This window comes from Caenorhabditis remanei, chromosome IV, assembly GCF_010183535.1.
Source record: "Caenorhabditis remanei strain PX506 chromosome IV, whole genome shotgun sequence".
NCBI lineage: Eukaryota > Metazoa > Nematoda > Chromadorea > Rhabditida > Rhabditidae > Caenorhabditis > Caenorhabditis remanei.
In genome coordinates this window covers 5,442,602-5,465,658 of record NC_071331.1, presented here as the reverse complement: position 1 = coordinate 5,465,658, position 23,057 = coordinate 5,442,602, and the positions used below count along the sequence as shown (strand labels likewise).

The following is a 23,057-nucleotide window of genomic DNA, read 5'->3' as shown; positions in this document are numbered from 1 at the left end:
AACTAAGGAAGTATATTTGACTATACTTTCAAAGCAATTATCATCGTTACTTTTTCCGGCTAATTTATGCCTATTTATACTGATCAGACCAACAATGATTCCTAAAATCTCTTTTCGCTGTAACAGTAACTTTCTCCGTAAACAACTCACCAATCATAAACTGCCAAACCCTTGCGAATAAACTGATGAATGCCTCATTTTCAGTGCAGAAAAGTGTAGAATAGGTATAAGAAACGATAGCCAAAAATACAAAACTGTAGATTTTCAGATGAAAGAGTTTTTCAATAAGAAGATATAGAATGGGAATGATGAAATAGAATTGGACTTCAATGGAGAGGGACCAGGTGTGGGTGAAGATGTCGATGGCGGTGGAGAGCTGGAATGTGGTCAAATAGGAAAGTAAGTGAAAAGAACCAAACTATGAATATGCTTTAGTTGAAACTATGAAACATATACAGTACCGTGCAGAAAGATGTACAATTTGACTTTTTTCAGTTGAAATTGTCCAACTTTGAGAGGGTGTCATGGTAACTCTGAACGTTCCAAAAATTAAATTTTTAATGAATTACACAAATTAAAAGTAGAACTTCATTTTTGTAGTTGACAACTTTTTTGTACGGGCACTCCCTAGAGAGTTATGGCCATTTTAAGGGGACAGCTCAAAAATCACGCAATTTTACACTGAAATTGGTCGATTTGCAGGAGAAATTACTTTGTCGATATGTAACTTGCTAGGGAGTGTCCGTACAAAAAAGTTGTCAACAACAAAAATAAAATTATACTTTTGGACTGAATGGTTTATACATAATTTACTTTGTGGGATATCAATGATACCGTAACACCCTCTCAAAGTTGGACAATTTCAACTGAAAACGGTCAATATCCATAATTGTTTGACCGGTACTGTAAATCATAACTACGAACAAACAGTAAGTGATAAGGACTGAACTATGCATATGTCATAGCTGAAACCGTATATATATATTCTCACCATCGAAAAATAGTCCTCCGCTTCAGTTTTCCATCGATTCGACATGAATACCAACGCTTTCTCCCCTGATTTTAGATTTGTCTCGTATGCAGTGTCAGGGAATAACTGGAAGAGAGCAATCAGGGATCCTACGATCACAAGGAGATACAAAGGGAGTATCCTTTTGAGTCTCCGGTAGTAGAATCCAAAAATATAGTGGAATATGGAGAAGTTGTTGGAGGAAACTGTAGAACGAGTCAGCAAAATACACATAAGGAAACCGGATAGCACGAAGAATCTGAATTACAAATCTGAAACAGAATCTGAAACTCAAATATCAAAAACGTACTGATCCACACCAAGATATCCATTTGGAAGCTGATTCGGCAAGAAGTGAAAACCAAGAACTGATAATATAGCAATCCCTCGTATACCTTGGAGATCCGACCTTTTCTGTGTGGTTGTATGTTTTTCAGAAGAAACAGGAATTGATATATATGTCATTTCTGATTTGTATATGAAAAATCTGAATGTATGAGAAGAATTCTCAGAATTATGTCTACAATAGGCGTGGTCCAGCTGTTTTTGGAAATCACTTTCACTATTATTCACATCTTGATTTCAATCTAATGTCGGGATTCGTTTCTGACCACACCTTGTCTGAAGAACCGACCATGTAAAAGAACCCTGAGAAATCAAAAAACGTGTTGTCTATGGAATACTTGTGAAACGGTGCCCTTAGCTACTGACCAGTAATAACATGACAGGTTGTCAAAAAAATTGAGACTAAAAATGGTTCAGAGCCCACGGAATCAGTACTGGTATTGTATTGTATTTATTCTTATAAAAAATTATCAATATATGGGGCGAGAGGCTGAGAATGAGTCCCTCACGAGACCATTCAAAGGGTGGGTTAAAGTGAGCTGGTACGAGTCAGAGATGTCAAAACTAGACCTAATGGCTATGATATAACTTTAGCTTATTTTTAGTGAGTTTCAACTAGTAGAAATTATAGTTATGGAAGTTCCAACAATTCATGGATCAAATTCAATGTTACTCCACGATGACTTAAAACAATATTGAAACCGAAAGACCACACAATTCTACAATTTCATCAGAAACTTATAATTGGAATTTAAAATGATGAGTGATTATTGGTTTTTATTAACTTCCTATCTATTCCATTCATCTCCAACAACATATCCTTTGTCGTGTTCTTCCGTTCTTAGATGTGATTGATATATTTTAATGGCAGCTTATTAGCATTTTTATGGACTGCATTTCGTATGCATTTCTTTTCTACTTGGATCTCATCAGGTTACATTGGTATTTGCATTTTCAAAAAATTGTTAATGCATCCGATTATACATATTGCCAAAGTGCACCAAACACCAAAACTTTATTATTAGTGGATTTCATAACTGTGTTTAGAAACAGCGGGTAATATACATAACTTCAATGGGGGGCATTTCGCTGGCTAGTGAAAATTGGCGTTATGGCTCAGCAATTCGAGTTCAGTCGTACGTTCATTTGTTCATTTCCGTGAGTTCATCATTTTATTTCAAGAATTTTTCAATTCGGTTCATTCCCCGCGGAGAACGAGCGGCAAAACAGTTTGGGCATTTCAGTGGCCATGGAACATTCTCGAGCTTTTTTGAAAATGTAGTTTTTTTTCGAGTTTTCTTCGTTTTTTCTAACATTTTTGTAATAATTCTATCAATTTTTGCCGTTTACTTTTGAAATTATTGAAAGAAAACAACAAAAATGACCGAAAATACCGTTAAAATTTGAAAAATTCGACATGGCCGAAGTCGAATTTCTAGGCCACGGAAATGCCCAAACTCACCGGCGATCGCTCTCAGCGGGTTCCAGACCGATTAAAAAAAATGTTTTCGGTATGAAAATGAACTCACAGGTACTCATACATTATTCTATGAAAATATCAGAGTTGAGTATATGAAAATATCAGAGTCCACCTTTAAGTAATTGAAGTCTCATTGTTAAACAATTTTTTATAACGTTTGAGAAACAGTGAGCACATCTTGATGACCATTCACATACTCAATGAAAAGACACTATAATATTTCAGTGTTTTCACCTAATATACATATATCCATTTATTTCAAGTGACAGGTAGTTTGAAATTATTTTTAAATAATGTACTGTTTCAAAAAGTTTATTTTCAGAAGATCGGCGGACAAAAAGACCGATGTTAAATTAGAAATTTATTCTAGCTTTCCGCAATAATACAAATTGGACTTTTTATGGCTTTGATGAAGAAATGTATTGTTCCAGGAAAGTTACCTTTGAAGAATGATGTAAAATGACTTTAACTGAAAAATAATAAGCGTTTTTAAGTCGTGAAATATTAGCAGCCCACGCCTTCTTACAACTGCGCCCCACCGCAAACGAGAGAGTATCGGCGAGAGACGCAGAGTTTTTCTGGCGCGAAACAGATTTTCACCATTTTTGATCTATTTTTGCATAATTTTTTTTCTCGGAAATTGGCAAAAAATAACTAAAACTTGTGAAAATAGGTCAAAAATGGTGAAAATCTGGGTTGGCCGAGAAAAAACTCTGCGTCTCTCGTAGATACTCTCTCGTTTGCGGCGGAGCGCGGTTGTAATGAAAATGCTCTGCTAATATGATTCTGAAAAACGTATATTTGTTAAATTTCGAAATTTTCTTTTAGATCTTTTCCTAGCTTCTACCACTATAAAAAGAATGGACGAAGCTTGAAGACACCTTGACGCAGGTAATACAGTAGCGAGCATAAGTGAGTATACCTCCATACTTTCATATGTATCTCAGCTGAAGCAATTCCGTTTTGCATAAACTTTTTTTTCAAAGATAGCTGAAGTATCCAGTAAAATTGACATAAGTTTTTTGTTTGAGGTGATCAGCTGATTTTTAAGATTATTGATTTTTCCTGATCTTGATTTGAAAATCCGAAAAAAAACTTTTTATTTTTGAACTGGACCCTATGATTTTTTGAGTCGAAAATGTTGAGTAAAGTATATAAAAACGAAATATGCTGTTAGAATACTTCTGTGAATCTTCATCATCGTGCTACAGCTCCAGAAGTTCAAAGTGGTATGCTTGGCTAAATCGTCATAACTCATTGAAAAATGATTCAAATTAGTTGAAAATTGCGGGAAAAGATGCGTAATATATTTATCAACAATCTTATTTAAAAAAATAATAATTTTGTGAAAAAATTTTTTTCGAATTTTTTTCACTCGAAAAATTTTGGTTTCCAACTTTTGCCCAATTTTCATGTTTTGGGATTATGAAACCGCTGTAATTGAATTAATGAAAATCTTAATTTGATGTTTCATGTAAAATTCAACTCAAATTCGCAAATTGTTACTGTTTTATAATCAAAAAACATGAAAAATTGGGCAAAAGTTGGAAACCAAAATTTTTCGAGTGAAAAAAATTCGAAAAAAAATTTTCTCAAAATTATTATTTTTGAGTATAAGATTGTTGATAAACATATTACGCATCTTTTCCCGCAGTTTTCAACTAATTTGAACCATTTTTCAATGAGTTATGACGATTTAGCCAAGCATACCACTTTGGACTTCTGGAGCTGTAGCACGATGATGAAGATTCACAGAAGCATTCTAACAGCATATTTTGTTTTTATGAACGCTGCTGAAAATTTCCAACCCAAAAAATCGTAGGGTCCAGTTCAAAAATAAAAAGTTTTTTTTCGGATTTTCAAATCAAGATCAGGAAAAATCTATAATCTTAAAAATCAGCTGATCACCTCAAACAAAAAACTTATGTCGATTTTACTGGATACTTCAGCTATCTTTGAAAAAAAAGTTTATGCAAAACGGACTTGTTTCAGCTGAGATACATATGAAAGTATGGAGGTATACTCACTTATGCTCGCTACTGTATTTTCCAAAGATAACTTTGATAATACATAATGAAAATGTGATATGATGAATATGAAAAGGATGTTGAAAGTATATGAGAAAACAATAGTAAATTTTGAGCACTCTTTTTTGAAAAAATGAAAAATAGCAAACTTCCGGAAAACGCTTATCTATCACATCTTTGAACGAAAAAAAAACACGAATGAAAGTTCAAGATCAATGTGGGAGATAAAATGAGAATCTAGTTTGCGGGAATGGCTGAAGAAAGAAGAATTGAAAAATAGTTCTAAAATTAGACAGTACAAATACTGTTTCGGGACATTTTAAGAAACCGAGACGTTTGGTAACCTTGATAATTTAGTAATAATCCCGCAAACTTTCGAAACCATTACAGTTCAAAACCCAAACACTGAAATGATGTTTTTGCGATTCACTTCAAATTGACTAAAAACGACTATTTTATTTTCAAACTCAGTTTCGAATCGCCCCAGAGCCACAAAAACTGTGCATTTTGTGAACATTTAGAAACATGCTCTTGAAACTATTTGAGGATGAAAAAAAGTTTATCCAATTTTGTTAAACAAAAACAAATCAATACTTGTTTCCTGTTTCAGCTTGTTTGTATCATAAAACTAGCAAGATGGATATATTGCCATTCAAGTTTTCAAGAATATAATTACTTTTTCTCAAGGAGTCAGAATGCTCTGTTTCTGATTCATTTTATCAGACTAGATTCAGCAAAAAAATCATTGGGATATGTTTGTCTACAAAGATGAGCACCCGTTGGGACATGTCCAAAGCTACCGAATCCGAGAAGAAAAGCTCTGTAAATGACGATTCAATGACTTTGAACGAAATCGTCAACGATTTGGCGAAGAAGAATCCATTCTTGAAGACCCCAATGAAGCGTCGTCGTGAAGAGAAAGAAGAAGTTTCCGCTGGAGAAAAACGCCTGGTAAATTTAATATTTGAAACAATTTTGATTTAAGTATTAAATTTAAGGAATGGTTGAAAGAAAAGGCCAAGAAGGCAGTGATTCCAACGGAGCAAGTATCGACCTTGAAGCCGGAGCACATCTTCTTGGAGAATGGCCCCCTCATCATCCACATGTGTCTGGAATGCAAGAAGTTCAACTCTACCCGCACCGTCACAAACCTTGGAGAGGGGAAAATTCAACTTCCACTCGGACTCTGTACCATCTGCCGCTCCCACATTAATCGTCAACGTGCCGTCAAATTCTTTGAACACGAACTCCCGTCGATCAAGAAGGCATATGACCTCTAATTATTTTTGTAAGTATTTTTCTATTTGTTTCCGATTCTTCTCCTTTTTATTTGTTTCAACTTTCCAATTTTTCATCTTGCCTCTTTCTTCACTTTGTTTCATTTTTCTATTTTCCAACAATAAATTGGTTTTTTTTTAATTTTTTTTATTCGTAGCCATTTTAATGCTAGCAAACTTCCGGCCAACGCTTATCTATCACATCTTTGAACGGAAAAAACACGAATGAAAGTTGCAGATCAATATGGGAGATAAAATGAAAATCTAGTTAGCGGGAAAGGAAGTAGAATCAATTATTCTAAAATTGGACAGTCCAAATACGGTTTCGGGACATTTTGAAAAATCGAGACTTTTGGCAATCTTGATAATTCGGTAAATCATACATTTTGAAACCATTACAATCCAAAATCAATCATGGAAAAGCATACTGAAAAATGAGCATCTTTCCGCGAAATGGTCGATTTATTTCAAAAATCTTTGAAGTATATTTCCTCACACTCGGTTTCGAGACGTCCCGGAGCCACAAAAACTATGATTTTTATGATTATTTGAAAACATATTCTTTCAACTATTTAAGAATGAAAAAAGTTGATTCAATATTGTTCAACAAAAACAAAATAAGCCTTGATTCCTGTTTCAGCTTGTTTGTATCATTAGACTAGTAAGGTGGATATATTAGTTCGTCTTTCGGTGAGGGATAACTTGTTTTGTTTAAAAATCATAAAGCAAGTAAAAATTGTCAAGAAAAAGGAACATACTCAAGAGTGTCTTTGAGGGAAGATGATAGCGGAAACTCGATTTGTAGCCAGGAAAGAGACACACATTGCTTGGCAGATTTTTCCTTTGAAGACAGAAAATTTGCGCAGTTTTCTGTTTAGAGCTTCGCTAATGTCCGGAATCGTTGCTCACACCTTGTCTGAAGACCAGAAGTTATTGGTAGAATGAGTCCCGAGGAATCAAAAAGTTTTGCTGCACCCTGGTATAGAATATCTGCGAAACGGGGCGCTTTCAAAGTTGGCTACTGCTCAGTAAAAGTATAACTGGTTATCAAAAAAATTGAGGCTTCAAGAAGGCCCAAAAGCCCGAATCAGTACTACTACGAATCAGAGCAGTCAAATCAAGGCCTAATAACTTTATTGTAACGTGCAACCATATTTTCGACGGTTTTAACTAGTACCAGTTCTATTTCGGACAGTTTAAGGGATAACATAAAAAACGTATAAATCGAATTCCTTGTTAATCCGGGACGACCTAAAACAATATTGAAACCGAAAAAAACATAATTCTACAATTTCAGCTCCTACTTATGAATTCACTTTGTTATAATTTATTATTAACTCTCTGTAGTCTATTCCAACCATCTCCCTCCAACATATCCTTGTGTTCTTCCGTTCTAAAATGTGATAGATAGATATAATCAGATGACAGCTTATTAGCATTTTTATGGATTGAATGGGTATCGTAGGCATTTATTTTCAGTTTGGATCTCATCAGGTTACATTGGTATTTGCTTTTTCCAAAAATTGGTAATCCATACGATTTGCCTGAAGTATCACATGAACTCTAATAGTGAATTTCATACAAGTTTTAGGAAACAGAGAGTAAATAATATTGGTTTTGTTGTTTCAATCTCGGTGTAAAGGATAATGAACATTGTGGAACTATTATTAGAGTATATCGATTTTGGCTTGCATACAGTAAACAAAGAACTCCGACTTTTGAAAAAGTAAAAAAAACAAATCGAAATACTGAAATTGTAAAAACTTATCATTTATTTCATTTTCGGCGTCGTCCACGACTATCTTGAGGCTAGGGATACATAATTTCGTATTGTGTCGGTGATATGGGTTTCAAACTAAAAATGATTTTTCAGTTGCACGGTGCTATAATAAATAAAAGTTCGTAGAAACTGAATTGATTAAACCACGTGTGCAAAAAGTTTATTTTCGTGCTCACCTGTCACTATGCTTTTCGCCTTTTTTCCACATTCATCATAAAATATCCTGGCATGACTAGCTGCACAACTATTCCCTATTATCATCAACTTCAACTTTCCATCCTTCTCATCAAGACCCTAAATTACATTTCCAGTTGCAAAAGTGCTCTATTGCTGGCTACTAATGGGGTTCAATATTGTTATGGATGTAAAGGAGACTGACAGAAAAAATACGGTGTTTTAGAAATAGTGACTAAATGGTCTGAAGTCTAAGGCGTCAGACCACACTTTATCTGGAAAATTGAGATTCCACATAGAGTGTGTGTTCCCTATACGTTTTCATCCGTAGAAATCAGAAAATAGGAAGTTGCGTTGTAGTTGAACAAGAAGTATCTGCTTGAGCACTGACCGAATTGGCCACTAATAATTGAAAGAAACATGGTTATTAAGAAAAAGTGATAAAAATACATCTTGGAGATGGAACGTGTATTACTCCTGCAACACTAACATTGATATACATAGATGCCGAAACACAAGATTTTAGTTTCCGTGGTTACACATAGCAAATATTAGTAATTGCTTTTAATAATTTTGATTTTCCCACTTTTACCCTCCTATTCAAAGATGTGATAGATAAGTCGATACGCAAGCTGGATAAAAAAAAATTTGGGAAAAAATACATTTAATCGAGATAACAACATCAACTCAATACTAAGAATTGTATGCTCTCTAATTAAGTTTTTTCAGAAACATAAAGTATAGGAAATTTTGAGTTTAAGCAATCTCCAACATGCACAAAAAATGAAATGACTGTTCAGAATAAGAAAAATATGAAAATATTTTAACAATAAATCAGTTTTTTTCAAAGACATTGAAAAATCGAGAAAGTCATTTCTTTTGTTCCGGGTTTTTCACAGAAGATTTTCAAATGAGTTGAACTGAAGAAAACGGGAGTACACCGACTGGTCATTCATTGTTTTCTCAAAAAAATCTGTTTCTCGCTGTTTTTTCAAACTTCATAATTTCAACAAAACAATATTTTAGGTGAGCTATACAACGATCACATAAATTCCTTGGTCTTCTATCAGTCTCCATGTCCAACCCTAACAAAATGGAACCCCGCGTTGCATAAACTTCACACCATTTAGTCATGTTATCTATCAAATAAATTTGAAATATTTATTTGTATCGAACACTTAATATTGTATTGATAATGCATAACTAGTTAAGAATGTGATATGATGAATATGAAAAAAAATCGAAAAAGTATAGTGCTGATAAAATAGAAAATGGAAGTCCACCGTAGTGAATTTCGAGCACTCTTCTTTTTTTTTGAACCAATGTTAAACAGAAAATGTTTGTTTATTTATTTTCTGTTGATGACGTATTCGTATTTTGTTAATACAGCAGTACGTGGTTAAGTTAAATTTGAAATGTGGGACAGTTTTAGTGGTCCCTTTTTCACTTCTTTCTTTTCAAAAAAAAATTTGTTTTTTTAATTTTTCTTCCCGTTTCACAAAAGTTTGAAATATTGAATGGATTATTAGTGTTACCAACAAAAAAATATTTGCATTTGTCTCTATTCAAAGCTAATTCAATGCTAGCAAACTTCCGGTCAACACTTATCTATCACATCTTTGAACGGACAAACACGAATGAAAGTTTCAGATCGAAGATGGAGATAAAATGGGATTCTAGTTAGAGGAAGGGAGGAAGAGCGGAAAAGGAAGTAGAATCAGTTATTCCAAAATTAGACAATACAAATACGCTTTCGAGACGTTTTGATAAACCGAGACATTTGACAACCTTAATGATTTGCTAATATCAATCATGTGCTGTGAAAAATAAAGTTTGGCCAAATGATTTTCAAAAAAATTTTCGCGAGCTAAGAAACTTTAGTTCACTTCTGCACGCAAATCGGCAAATTTTTTTTTGTAAATCCTCGGCCAAACTTTATTTTTTCCCAGTAAGACAAAAATGGTTTTCCCGATCCTCTTCAACCAAAAATGGCTCATTTTTTGAAGTATATTTCCTCACACTCGGTTTCGAAACGTCCTGGAGCCGCAAACTTGTGTTTTTTGTAAACATATGAAACATAATCTTGTAAAGAAAAAATGTTGATTGAGTTTTTCAACACAAACGAAATTAGACTATGTTTATGTTTCAGTTTGTTTGTATCATCAGATTAGTAAGGTGGATATAGTCTTCTAGAGTTCAGGTTAAATACAAATACATTTTTCTCAAAGAAGAAGAGAATACCGTAAAAACTGTAATAAAAGTAAAAACTGTAATAGAATCCGCCTCTATTTTTCAAACCTTGTTCTAGATGCGCCTCTATTACAGGGGCCCCTCTAATAGAGGGTGCGCCTCTATTTTTCAACCTGTTCGTTTTGCTATTTATATTAATTACTGAGTCATCAATTTTCAACCAAACTAACATTTTCTGTCAAAATTACACGAAAATCCCAAAATTTGCAATACTTTAAACAAAAAAGATATTATTTTTGTTTATTCACAAAATTTGAAAAATAATGATTGAAACCCAGAAAAAATATTTCAAGCATACTAATAGTAAGGCGGGGGGCGCTTCTATTAGAGGGGCGCCTCCAATAAAGGGGCGCTTCTATTACAGTTTTTACGGTATCCAGAGAAGAAATGTATGGGTTAATACCCGCATATATGAGTTCGCTGAAAATTGAAACATTTACAGTTTCGAAATTTAAGCAAGAGATGACTTCCTTCGTGAAGAATGATAAAACGCTAATACAAGTTGCCAAGAAGAAGCCTTCTCAAGAGTGTCTTTGAAAAAGTAGGAGATTGGTAGCCAGGAGAGAGACACATATTGCTTGGCAGATACCTATGAGTGCAGGGAAATCATTAGAATTATGGTATAAGCGGTATATTATTAGAGATATTGAAACGCGAATTTTTGAATACCGTTTCGAATGTAAAATCTAAGAAGCTCCAGTCTGGTACTGCGTTCTGAAGAGCGCTATACATCGTTTCCTGTTTTCGTTCTCTCAACAAATAAAATTGGTAATCTTCCATTATTGTAAAACTTTTTTGTATTTTCTAGCATCCTAAATGGGTATTCACTATTAGTTTGCTGATACACATTAGATTATGGAATAGATACAATAAAATATAAAATCCCTTTGATTGAGTAGAAGTTACGATTTTGCAGCAATCATCTTCAGTCTAACTACAGACTCAGTCATTTACTATCTCAGTATATTCTAGAAATAGATTTAAAACAACGCAGAATTCTTGAATGCGAAAAGTAAAAAATGTGTCCAGCATTTCGAACGACCCCTGTTTCAGATCATTTTCTTTAAAACAATGTGTCATGAGCTCTCTACTAATAGTGCGAAAACTTCACCAATATTTTAATATTTCATCAGATAAATATTAAAGAAATCAATGAAAATAAAACTAAATTTTTCTCAAAAAAAACTAAACTAAAGATCAATTTTGTAGTTGACTAATTTAATTACATCCAATTTACCACAAATACTCGTTTTGATATTCTAAGATTATTGATTTCCAGAATTCTTTCAAGTAATCTTACTGTAGAAACAGTAATCCGTAACTTGCGAAGTATGTTGACAACATTTTTTCAGTCTCTTCAATGTTCATTAGGTTAAAGATCAAATACTGCAAATATCGAACCCGTAGATTCATGTATCCAACCAACTCAATTGTTCCCTCTACGCAACTTTTTGACATCACCTTCCTTATAATCACATTCCAAAAAAAATCCAGGAAATACCGAAAACATGCCACAATTTAATGATAACTATGTGAAAATAATTGTCCATTTTCTATCATGAACTGCAGCATGTAAACAAGGAATTTCTTCAAATTTTCTGAGAACAGATGTAAATTGTTGGGTACATGTGACCGTTGATAAGTTTACTTCCAAGCTAATAGTGGAGCGCATTTCAAAAGCCAAAAATCAGGCATAATTGATGGGAAAACCTCAGTGACTTTGTTATATCCCACTTGAATTCACTATTTCAGCGAAACATCAGTAAAAAATCTTAACGGTTAAATATGTTGTTCTCGTACAGTTTCAGGATCTCAATAAAACAGAACGTTTGAAAAAAAAATCATTATATGTAGGAAATAGTTGGAATCGCGACAGACAAATATCGAGTACAGGCCAAACCACTTCCTCATTGATCTAGACTTACGGCCCCTGCATTTGTATTAGTTTTATTTGTCTAGCCATTCTATAAGAACTTTAGATTAAGCTTAAATTTTCCACAAATCTCACTTTTGTCTATCCGTAACTTATTTCACCTGCCAACACTGACTGAATGATTGGTCACGTTCTTAAAATTAATAGTAAATATCAGGAAAACGTGGAAAATTAAACAAACTTGTTATAAGTACAGATGGAAACGGGAACAAACAGAGCAACAGTGAGCAACCACTCAAATTTAGAAAAACGACATGAAATATCCCAGAACTGTACATAGATATTCGTAAATCACAAATGGCACTATATTTATGTCGGGGAATGTGCATCAAAAATAATCCATCCCGGTGGATTCCAGAAAAAAAGAACTTGAAACAGGCAAAAAATATCTGCCAAACGCGTTTATCGGACCACGCTGGAAAACGACTTTTTAAATTTTCTTTGTGTTTCACTGAAATTTGAAACATTAGACAATTTAGTTTCACTAATGAATTTTTCGCAGTCTTGCCATTTTTTGTTCATAACCAACGAACTTCATTGCGCAGCAGTTTCGGGGGTAAATCTTGAGATCTGTTGACTTAAGGAAAACTACATTTCTCGGAAATTGAGTTTCCTGTTTCACTTACCTCATTTCAATTTCCACGTGCTCATTTCGAACACTGACTTAATATTTTTACTTTTTTGTACCTTGTTGGTTCAATAGTTTGTTTTGGCCCTGTTTTGACTTTTCTCTTTTCCTCTTTTTTGAAGTTTCTCCATTCATTATCATTTCACTATTTCGCCCGTTTCACTAAACATTGAATGAAACATTGATTGGTTTTTGATTGGTTTGGTTAGTGCGAACTTGATATTTTGCAATTTGTCTCAACATATTGATAGCCACTTTAATGCTAACGACCTTCCGGGAAACGTTTATCTATCACATCTTTGGACGGAAAAAAACAGGAATGAAAGTTGCAGATCCATGAGGGAGATAAAATGGGAATCTAGTTAGCAAAAAGGGAGGAAAAAAAGAGAGCCAGTTGCTTTAAAATTAGACAGTACAAATAAGGTTTCGGGGCGTTTTGAAAAACCGAGACATTTGGTAACGTAGATAAGTCACATTTTGAAACCATTACAATCCAAAATCAATCATGGGAAAGCATACTGAAAAATGAGCATTTTTCCGCGAAATGAATGATTCAAAAATCTATGAAGAAAAATCTTTGAAAACATGCTCTTGAGCTATTTGAGAATGAAAAAAAGTTGATTCAATTTTGTTCAACAAAAACAAATCAATACTTGATTCCTGTTTCAGCTTGTTTGTATCATTAGACTAGCACGATGTATTATAGTACCAGATATATTTCAGGAAGTTCCAATAAGAGACACTCCATGAATCAAATTCATTGTTACTCCACGATGATTTAAAACAATATTGAAACCGAAAGACACACACAATTCTACAATTTCAGCTCATACTTATAAACTCACTTTGTTATAATTTATTATTAAATGTTCAACAGGTGCATTTAATTTCACTTTTTGATGATGAGTGATTATTGGTTTTTATTAGCTTCCTATCTATTCTACCCACCTCCCCACAACATATCCTTTCTCGTGTTCTTCCGTTCAAAGATGTGATATGTTTGTATATTCTAATGATTATTAGCATTTTTATGTATTCGTATGCATTTCTCTTTAGTTTAGATCTCATCAGGTTACATTGGTATTTGCATTTTCAAAAAATTGTTAATGTATCCGAAATTAAATGATAATGTACATCCCAATAACCCAAATTTAAAGAGTGAATTTCATAAAAATGTTTAGAAACCGAAAGAAATATTACTTTTTGCAAATACCCATGTAAACAGAGAGTAAGCCTGAAATTGTTTGAAAATTTTCTAATGTTTCAGTTTCAAAACTGCGTTGTATCTGGATTCTTTATTTATTTTTAATACCTTTATTCCAAATATAAGCATTTAAAAAAATTTTAAGATAAAAAAGGGATGAAACTTAAGAGAAACCATTATAGGAGGAGGTTCGTGAATATGACATGCTTTTTTCGGCAAGCCTGTCATAAATTAGTTTATTGAAAGGAGAAACAACCAAGAAGTTAGTAATTGAAGTCTCATTGTTCAACAATTTTTATAACGTTTGAGAAAAAGTGAGAAAATCTTGATGACCATTCACAAACTCAATGAAAAGACACTATAATATTTCAGTGTTTTCACCTAATATATGTACATATATATTTTATTTCAAGTGACAGGTAGTTTGAAAATATTTTTAAATAATGTACTGTTTCAGAAAATTTATTTGCAGAAGATCGGCGTACAAAATGACCGATGTTGTCGTAGAACTCCATTTTAGCTTTCCGCAATAATACAAATTGGACTTTTTATGGCTTTGGTGAAGTAATGTATTGTTTCAGGAAAGTTACCATTGAAGAATGATGTCAAATGACTTTAATTGAAAAACAATAAGCGTTTTTTTAAAGTCGTGAAATATGATTCTGAAAAACGTATATTTGTTAAATTTCGAAGTTTTTTTTTTAGGTCTTTTTCCTTTTAGCAAGCTTCTACCACTACATATAAAAAGAGTGGACGAAGTTTGAAGACACCTTGACACAGATAATATTTTCCAAAGATAATTTTGATAATACATAATGAAAATGTGATATGATGAATATGAAAAGGATGTTGAAAGTATATGAGAGAACAATAGTAAATTTTGAGCACTCTTTTTTGAAACAATAAAAAACAGAGAAAGTATAATAATTTGTTTATTTTATTTTCATTTTCAATTGGTGACGTATTCGAATCTTGTGAATAAATCAAGACATGGTTCAGTGAAATTTGATATGTTGGACAGTTTCATTGGTCCCCCTTACATTTCTTTTTATCGAAAGAAATCAAAAGTTCAGAAAAGGAATATGCTTTTATAATACAACATTGCTGTTTTAATTTTTCTTCCAGTTTCACTAAAGTTTGAAACATTGAATGGATTATTGGGGTCATTGAATGTGATTTTTTATTCGTAGCCATTTTAATGCTAGCAAACTTCCGGCCAACGCTTATCTATCACATCTTTGAACGGAAAAAACACGAATGAAAGTTGCAGATCAATATGGGAGATAAAATGAAAATCTAGTTAGCGGGAAAGGAAGTAGAATCAATTATTCTAAAATTGGACAGTCCAAATACGGTTTCGGGACATTTTGAAAAATCGAGACTTTTGGCAATCTTGATAATTCGGTAAATCATACATTTTGAAACCATTACAATCCAAAATCAATCATGGAAAAGCATACTGAAAAATGAGCATCTTTCCGCGAAATGGTCGATTTATTTCAAAAATCTTTGAAGTATATTTCCTCACACTCGGTTTCGAGACGTCCCGGAGCCACAAAAACTATGATTTTTATGATTATTTGAAAACATATTCTTTCAACTATTTAAGAGTAAAAAAAACGTTGATTTAGTTTTGTTCAACAAAAACAAAATAAGACTTGATTCCTGTTTCAGCTTGTTTGTATCATCAGACTAGCAAGGTGGATATATTAGTTCATCTTTAGGCAAACCGCAAACGAGAGAGTATCGGCTTTGTCTAAGCGTTTACAAGAAAATAAATACTTTTTCTCAAAGAGTCAAAAAATATTCAGAGAAGATATGAATTGATGCCCGCGCAGTGATCAACGAAAGTTGAAAAATTAGTATTTCAAAGTGTTGTGTTTAGTAGGTAAGGGGTAACTTGTTTCGTTTAAAAATTATAAAGCAAGTAAAAATTGTCAAGAAAAAGGAACCTACTCGAGAGTGTCTTTGAGGGAATATGATAGCGGAGACTCGATTTGTAGCCAGGAGTGAGACACACATTGCTTGGCAGATTTTTCCTTTAAAGACAGAAAATACGCGCAGTTTTCTGTTTATAGCTTCGCTAATGTCGGGATACATTGTTCACACCTTGTCTGAAGACGAGAAGTTATTGGTAGAAAAAGGTGAAACTCAGAGGAATCAAAAAGTTTTGTTGCGCCCTGATATTGAATATCTGTGAAACGGTGCTTTTTCAAAGTTTGCTACTACTCGGTAAAAGTATAACTGGTTATACTTTTAAATTGAGGCTTCAAGAAGGCCCAGAGCCGCCCGAATCAGTACTACTACGAATCAGAACAGTCAAATCTAGATCTAATGACTTTATTGTAACGTGCAACCATATTTTCGACGGTTTTAACTAGTACCAGTTCCATTTCGAACAGTTTAAGGGATTAAAAAAAAACGAAAATGAACCCGATTCGGGTCTCTTTTTTGGTATAATTCCTTTATTTGTTTATTGTACTTTGTCCCATCCAAACGATCAAATAACGAACACAGTTTCCTCATCGTCATCGATGAGGAATTTAATAACGAAGAATATCTCTTATCTATCGAAAACTTATATCAAATCGAATCATATTTTTATTAAATTCCTTTCTTCCCCCGCTTTTCTTCCCCCGCTGTCTGACGGTTAGCTCCACCCCCGACAGACAGCAGCCCCTTTTTCTTTCCATTCCCCTTTTATTATTACATTGTACCAGAGACCGTCGTGTGCCGACGAGCTCTCCTTTTCACCACCTTTTTCATATTATGTTTCAATCATTCATATTTCTCACCATAACTTTGTTTCTTATTTTGCCTCACATTGTTAATTCTTATTGTTATATCCTTATTTTATCTTAGTAATCTTATTAGATAAATGGTTTATAAATCTAATTCGTATAAATCAAATTCCTTGTTAATCCGGGATGACATAAAACAATATTGAAACCGAAAAAAACATAATTCTACAATTTCAGCTCATACTTATAAATTATGTTTGTTATAATTTATTAATAACTCCCTGTTGTATCTATTCTACCCATCTCCCCCCCCCCCCCCCCCCAACATATCCTTTCTCGTATTCTAAATGTGATAGACAGATATAATCAGATGACAGCTTATTAGCATTTTTATGGATTGAATGGGTATCGTAGGCATTTATTTTCAGTTTGGATCTCATCAGGTTACATTGGTATTTGCTTTTTCCAAAAACTTGGTTAGTGCATCCGCCTGATATATCACCTAATTTTTAATAGAGAGTTTCATAAAAGTGTTTAGAAACAGAGAGTAGTATTGGTTTTGCTGTTTCAATCTCGGTGTAAAGGATAATGAACATTGTGGAACTATTACTAGAGTATATCGATTTTGACTTACATACAGTAAACAAAGAACTCCGACTTTTGAAAAAGTAAAAAAAAACAAATCGAAATACTGAAATTGTAAAAACTTATCATTTATTTCATTTTCGGCGTCGTCCACGACTGTCTTGAGGCTAGGGATACATAATTTCGTATTGTGTGGGTGATATGGGTCGCAACCTAAAAAATATTTTTCAGTTGCACGGTGCTACAATAAATAAAAATTAGAAGAAACTGAATTGTGTACACGACGTGCTCAAAAAGTTTATTTTCCCGCTCAAACAGTAATTTTCTTTTGTTTCAAATGTTCAAATGAGGTGAACTGAAAACAACGGGGTACGCCCACTGTTCATAAAATTATTTCATTGTTATCACAAAAATTTATGTTTCTCAATCTTCTTTTTAAAATAATTTCAAAAAGACAACCGTTAAGATCAACGATAGCAGTTTCCCATGACAGAACTGTCTTTCATAAATACCGTATGTTCTGTTTCCGTTGCCTAGACTTCGGACCATATAGTCATGTAACCTACCAAATAAATATGGAATCTTTTATTTTTTTGTATTCTACACTGGATCTTGGTTTTTTTTTGAAAAAAGCTTGTCTACAAAGATGAGTTAATGATAACTTTCTGATATTACTCGTGTGCCAGTGGCTGGCTATTGCCTCCCAATAAAAATTAATGTTAAATTATGTTAAATTATGTTAAATTAGAAATTAAACTGATTGTATCACTGTAAGAAGAGGAGTGGACGAAGCTTGAAGACACCGTGACGCAGAGAATATTTTGAAAGCAGAATTAGTTGTTCTAAAATTGGACTATACTTCTTTCTGGACATTTTGAAAAACCGAGACATTTGGCAACTTTGATAATTCTGTAACAACATGCATTTCGAAACCATCACAATCCAAAACCAATCATGAGAAAACTAACAGAACATTTATGCTTTTGTTGCGATCCATTTCAAATTGACCAAAAATTACTCATTTCTTGAAATTTATTTTTTTCACACAATTCGAAAATTCGAAACGTCCCGGAGCCACGAAAACTGTGTATTTTGTAATCATTTAAAACATACATACTTTTAGAGCTAATTTAGTAAGAAAATATGTTGATTCAGTTTTGTTTAACAAAAACAAAATAAATATTGATCCCTGTTTCAGTCTGTTTGTATCAGCAGGCTAGTAAGGTGTATATATATATATTAGTTGTCTACGGTCAAGTATAATTATGTGTTCTCAAGGAATCAGAGAAGATCCAGAGAAGATCTGGGTCGCGTAGAGATCACTGAAAATTCAAAATTACTGTTTCGAAATGTTGCTTTCAGTAAGTAAGAGATAACTTGTTTCGTTTAAGAATGATAATTCTATTAAGAGGAAAAAGCCTACTCGAGAGTGTCTTTGTGGGAAAATGATAGCGCAAACTCGGTTGGTAGCCAGGAGAGAGACACACATTGCTTGACAGATACCTGAAATTCGAATATCAGAATATTGGTATAGACGGGGTATTTTTAAAGATGTTGAAACGGAAGTTCTTGAATACCGTTTCGAATGTAAAATCTAACTAGGGAAGGCCTCCAGGTGACCATGGAGTTATGGAACGTGACCTATATAATTGGAAAGCTGCGAAAACGCTAATTCCAAATATATATTCAGTTTTTGCCCTCGAGGCCTGGTATTCGAAAAAAATTGGGTCAAAGTTCAGAAAATGGCAAATGCCTTTTTAACACGCAAAAATTGCAAAAAGTTTTTGAACAAAAAACTTCGCGTGTCAGAAAGGCAATAATTTGTCATTTTTCCTAACTTTGACCCTATTTTTCTCGAATACCAGGCCTCGAGGGCAAAAACTGAACATATATTTGGAATCAGCATTTTCTTAGCTTTCCAATTATATAGGCCACGATCCATAACTCCACGGTCACCTGGGGAACTTCCCTAGTAAGAGGCTCTAATCTGGTACTGAGGTGCCCAATACATTGTTACCTGTATTTGATTTGACATTAAATAAAATCGTATATCTGCAACCTTCTCTTCTTAAACCCATTAGGTATGGGGGGTGAATATTTTAAAGGCGCATGCGTTAAATGTTTTTCATTTCTCACTAGCAAAAATGTCACGCTTTGCTGACCGTTAATAACTTTGTCCGTTTTGCACATTTTCACCTAATTTTTTTTTGACAATTAGGAATAGGCTGTCCCGTCATTGCTGGAAAATTTGGTGGCCGAGCTATGAGCCGTAGAGTGAAAGTCACTTTTTCTAGCTTGAAAAGTTTGTATTTTTAAGTGTTTTTCAGTGAAAATACATTCGTGACCTTTCAATGACCAAGGCCAAACCAGTGACAATAACAAATTTAATTCCATTCATTTCAATTAGGAGTAAGTATACGGCGATTCCCTCTTTAAGTCCCGGGAAGCATTTCTCACGCAGGGCAACAGGGCCGAAGGCCCGGTTTTACTCTGGCTCAGGGCCGCAGGCCCTGGAACTCTTGAAGACCCGGGAAGCATAGCGGACCCCGCCGGCAGGCGGGTGACGCTAGTCATTTTTAATTATTGTAAAACTTCCTTGTACTTTTAGTTCTCAATGGTTATTCATGAATGAATATAATAAAATGAAAAGTAGAACAGTCAGTTACGATGATCTTTAGTTTTACTACAGAGTAATTTACTATTTCAAAATGTTCTTAAAATAATTAGCAATAAACCCTGAATTCTTGATTGCGGACAGTGAAAAATTCTCTTTACATTTCGAATGATCACTGTTTCAGACCGTTTTCTTTGAAACTATGTGTGTCAAGAATTCAATATTTATGAAGCTGAATCTGATTTGTCCTTCAATGGCAGAAAATTTGCACAGTTTCCTGTTTCGGGATAATAATAAAATCAGTTTCTTTTTATTTTTGCAATTTGTTACGTTGACAATATAGCATGAATCAGTTCAACAAATTTTTGTATAATATTCTAAGCACGGTGATGTTTTTTGCAACTGCGCTCTACCGAAACTAGGAACATTGAATGAAAAGTATACAGTTCTCAAAGGAATTTCAGTGGTATTGTGAAAATTGTGTTTATCGAACAAAAAATCTACAATACTTGACCACTTCATCGGAAAAGTATTAAACAAATCGTTGAAAGTGAAAATGGTATGGAATAGACTCAACAACAAAAAAATTAAGATCATTTTTGTAGTTGACTACGTTTTTCTGCGAGTATATGCAAAAACGGTTAATTACAGCTAATTTAACCCAACTCAAGTATAAGAGAGCAAGGCATTATTGATATCAAAAATACTCTCAACTAATCTTACTGTAGAAACAGTAATCCGTAATTTAGGAACATGTAGACAACATTTTGTGGTACATGCATTTTTTTCAATGTTCATTAGGTTAAAGAACAAATATTGCAAGTATCAAACCCCTAGACACATGTATCCAACCAATTCAATTATTCCTTCAACACCACTTTCATTCCAAAAAAAGGAATTCCCATAAAAAACTCAAAAACATGCCACAATTTGGTGTTTACTCTGTGAAAATAACAGCTATTTTCTCAGAAACTAAACAAGGAATTTCCCTATGTGAATTATAATTTCATGATAATAAGATTAGTAAAAACCCGATTAAATATATTGATCCCGTACAGTTTCAGGAGCTCCATTAGAAAAATTGCATTTGAAACAAAATTCACTATTGGAAAACTTTGCATTACATTACATTATAAATATCGAGTCCAAGCCAAACCACGTCCTCATTGATCTAGACTTACGGCCCCTGCATTTGTATTAGTTTGATTTGTCTAGCTATTCTGTAAGAACTTTAGATTTGACTTAAATTTTCCCCAAATCACACTCGTGTCTAACCGGAACCTATCTCACCTGCCAATACTGACTGATTGATCGGTTCTTAAAATTCATAGTAATTATTGAGAAACCGATGTCATTTGTGGGATTCACTGAAGAAAGTAATACAAACGAGGTATAAAAGGAAACGAGAATAAACCGAGCAACAACACAAATTTATAAGAACGACGTGTAATATCCACAAGTTTCTACAAATAATCCATCCCGGTGGATTCAAAGCCAGAAAAATATAGAGAACTTGAAACAGACAAAAAAAAACTGCCTAAGAAGATTATCGGGCCACTATGGATAAAGATAGAATCAGAATGTAACGAAACTCATGCAGATTCCCAACGATTTTAACAATTCAAGCCTCTTTTCTCATTATTTGGTTCCATTCTCACTTTAAAAAATTCGATATGTTGGGTAGTTTAGTGTGCGCTTTTTTCATTTCTTCTTTTTCCGAAATAACGATAATGTCGACCTTAAATACAAAAATGTTGCAGTTTCGTTTAAATTTTCTTTGTGTTTCACTGAAATTTAAAACATTGGACAATTAAGTTTCACTAATAAATTTTCAAAATCTTGCGGTTTTGTCTGGTAGCCAATTCTTTATAACGCAAGAGTTACAAGGGGTAAATCTTGAGGTACCAGTCGGTTGACGCAGCCTACGGCTGCTCAACCTCCTTCTCTACACCACCCGTCTCAGATTTACAGCGCCTGCGGCGCTTCTTTAATGAAAAGAACTCAATTTGATAACTCTTTTTTACTCTCCTAAAAAGACGGGTTATCTTTTAAGTATTAATTTTTAAGTTTGGACTGATCGGCCGCGATGCCGCGTCCTTCTCTGATCTTTGAAAACTGCGACATGTTTTCAATTCCTCATCCTACAATTTATTACTTTTTCGAATGTACCCGATTTACGACTTCGTTGTACTCCTAGTAAGCTTCAGGGTGTAACAGCTTCTTTAGTGGCGAAGAAACCCGAAGTCTCCGAATTAAATGTACATAATACTGACTTTTTTGGCTTGAGACTGATAAACCTTTACCGATACCGTTTGACTGAAATTCGTTCTACCTGTTTTTATTTGAGACTTTCTTAGTCACATCTTCAAAAATGCACTGAAAGTATTCTTTCCAGTTTTTGACTTATCGGCGGCAATGTCGCCTCCCTCTTCCATGAAGTCCTTCTTAGTTATACAGCGCCTGCGGCGCATCTCACATGGTTCCTACTATCGAGGTCTCAGAATTCTCCCCTACTTCATTTCTTCAATATTGGAGTGGTCTTTCAAATATCATTAACTTTTGACTGATCGGCGGCGATGCCGCCTCCCTCTTCTGAGTATGAGAGACTGCGACCATGTTTTAACAAACCCTCATCCTTTCGTAGAATGAGGATTAGAGAAATCAGTGCGCACGAAACGCAACCGCACTGTCTCTTTCAAAATCCCTCGAAAACCAATTCCAAATTGATGGCATTTCCGTCGACCATATGATACAGGTCAATTTGTCAACAGCTTCGACGATAACAGAATTATTGACAATTTTTTTCATCATAGTCACTGATATTCCCTCCATTTGCATCCAAAAGCTCCGCAACAAATTACTTTCTCATGCAAAAAAAACCATTTCCAAGCGGGCGGGAATGAATTCACCACCGTGTGCGTGGGAGTCATCTGCTTTTCATCAAAATATTCCCTGAATTTAAATCCAAAAGCTCCTCAATAAATTACTTTGCCATAGCAAAAAAACAAAA

General features: G+C 33.9%; 1 protein-coding gene across 1 annotated transcript; it reads left to right on the top strand.

Annotated features, from left to right (window-relative positions):
- Positions 1-5,629: 5,629 nt before the first annotated feature.
- On the top strand, positions 5,630-6,141 carry GCK72_012487 (uncharacterized protein; the record flags this gene model as incomplete). The annotated part of the gene is made up of 2 exons (XM_053729154.1): positions 5,630-5,812; positions 5,860-6,141. 2 exons carry the CDS (start codon positions 5,630-5,632, stop codon positions 6,139-6,141), a joined length of 465 nt encoding a protein of 154 aa, XP_053583926.1.
- Positions 6,142-23,057: the final 16,916 nt, after the last annotated feature.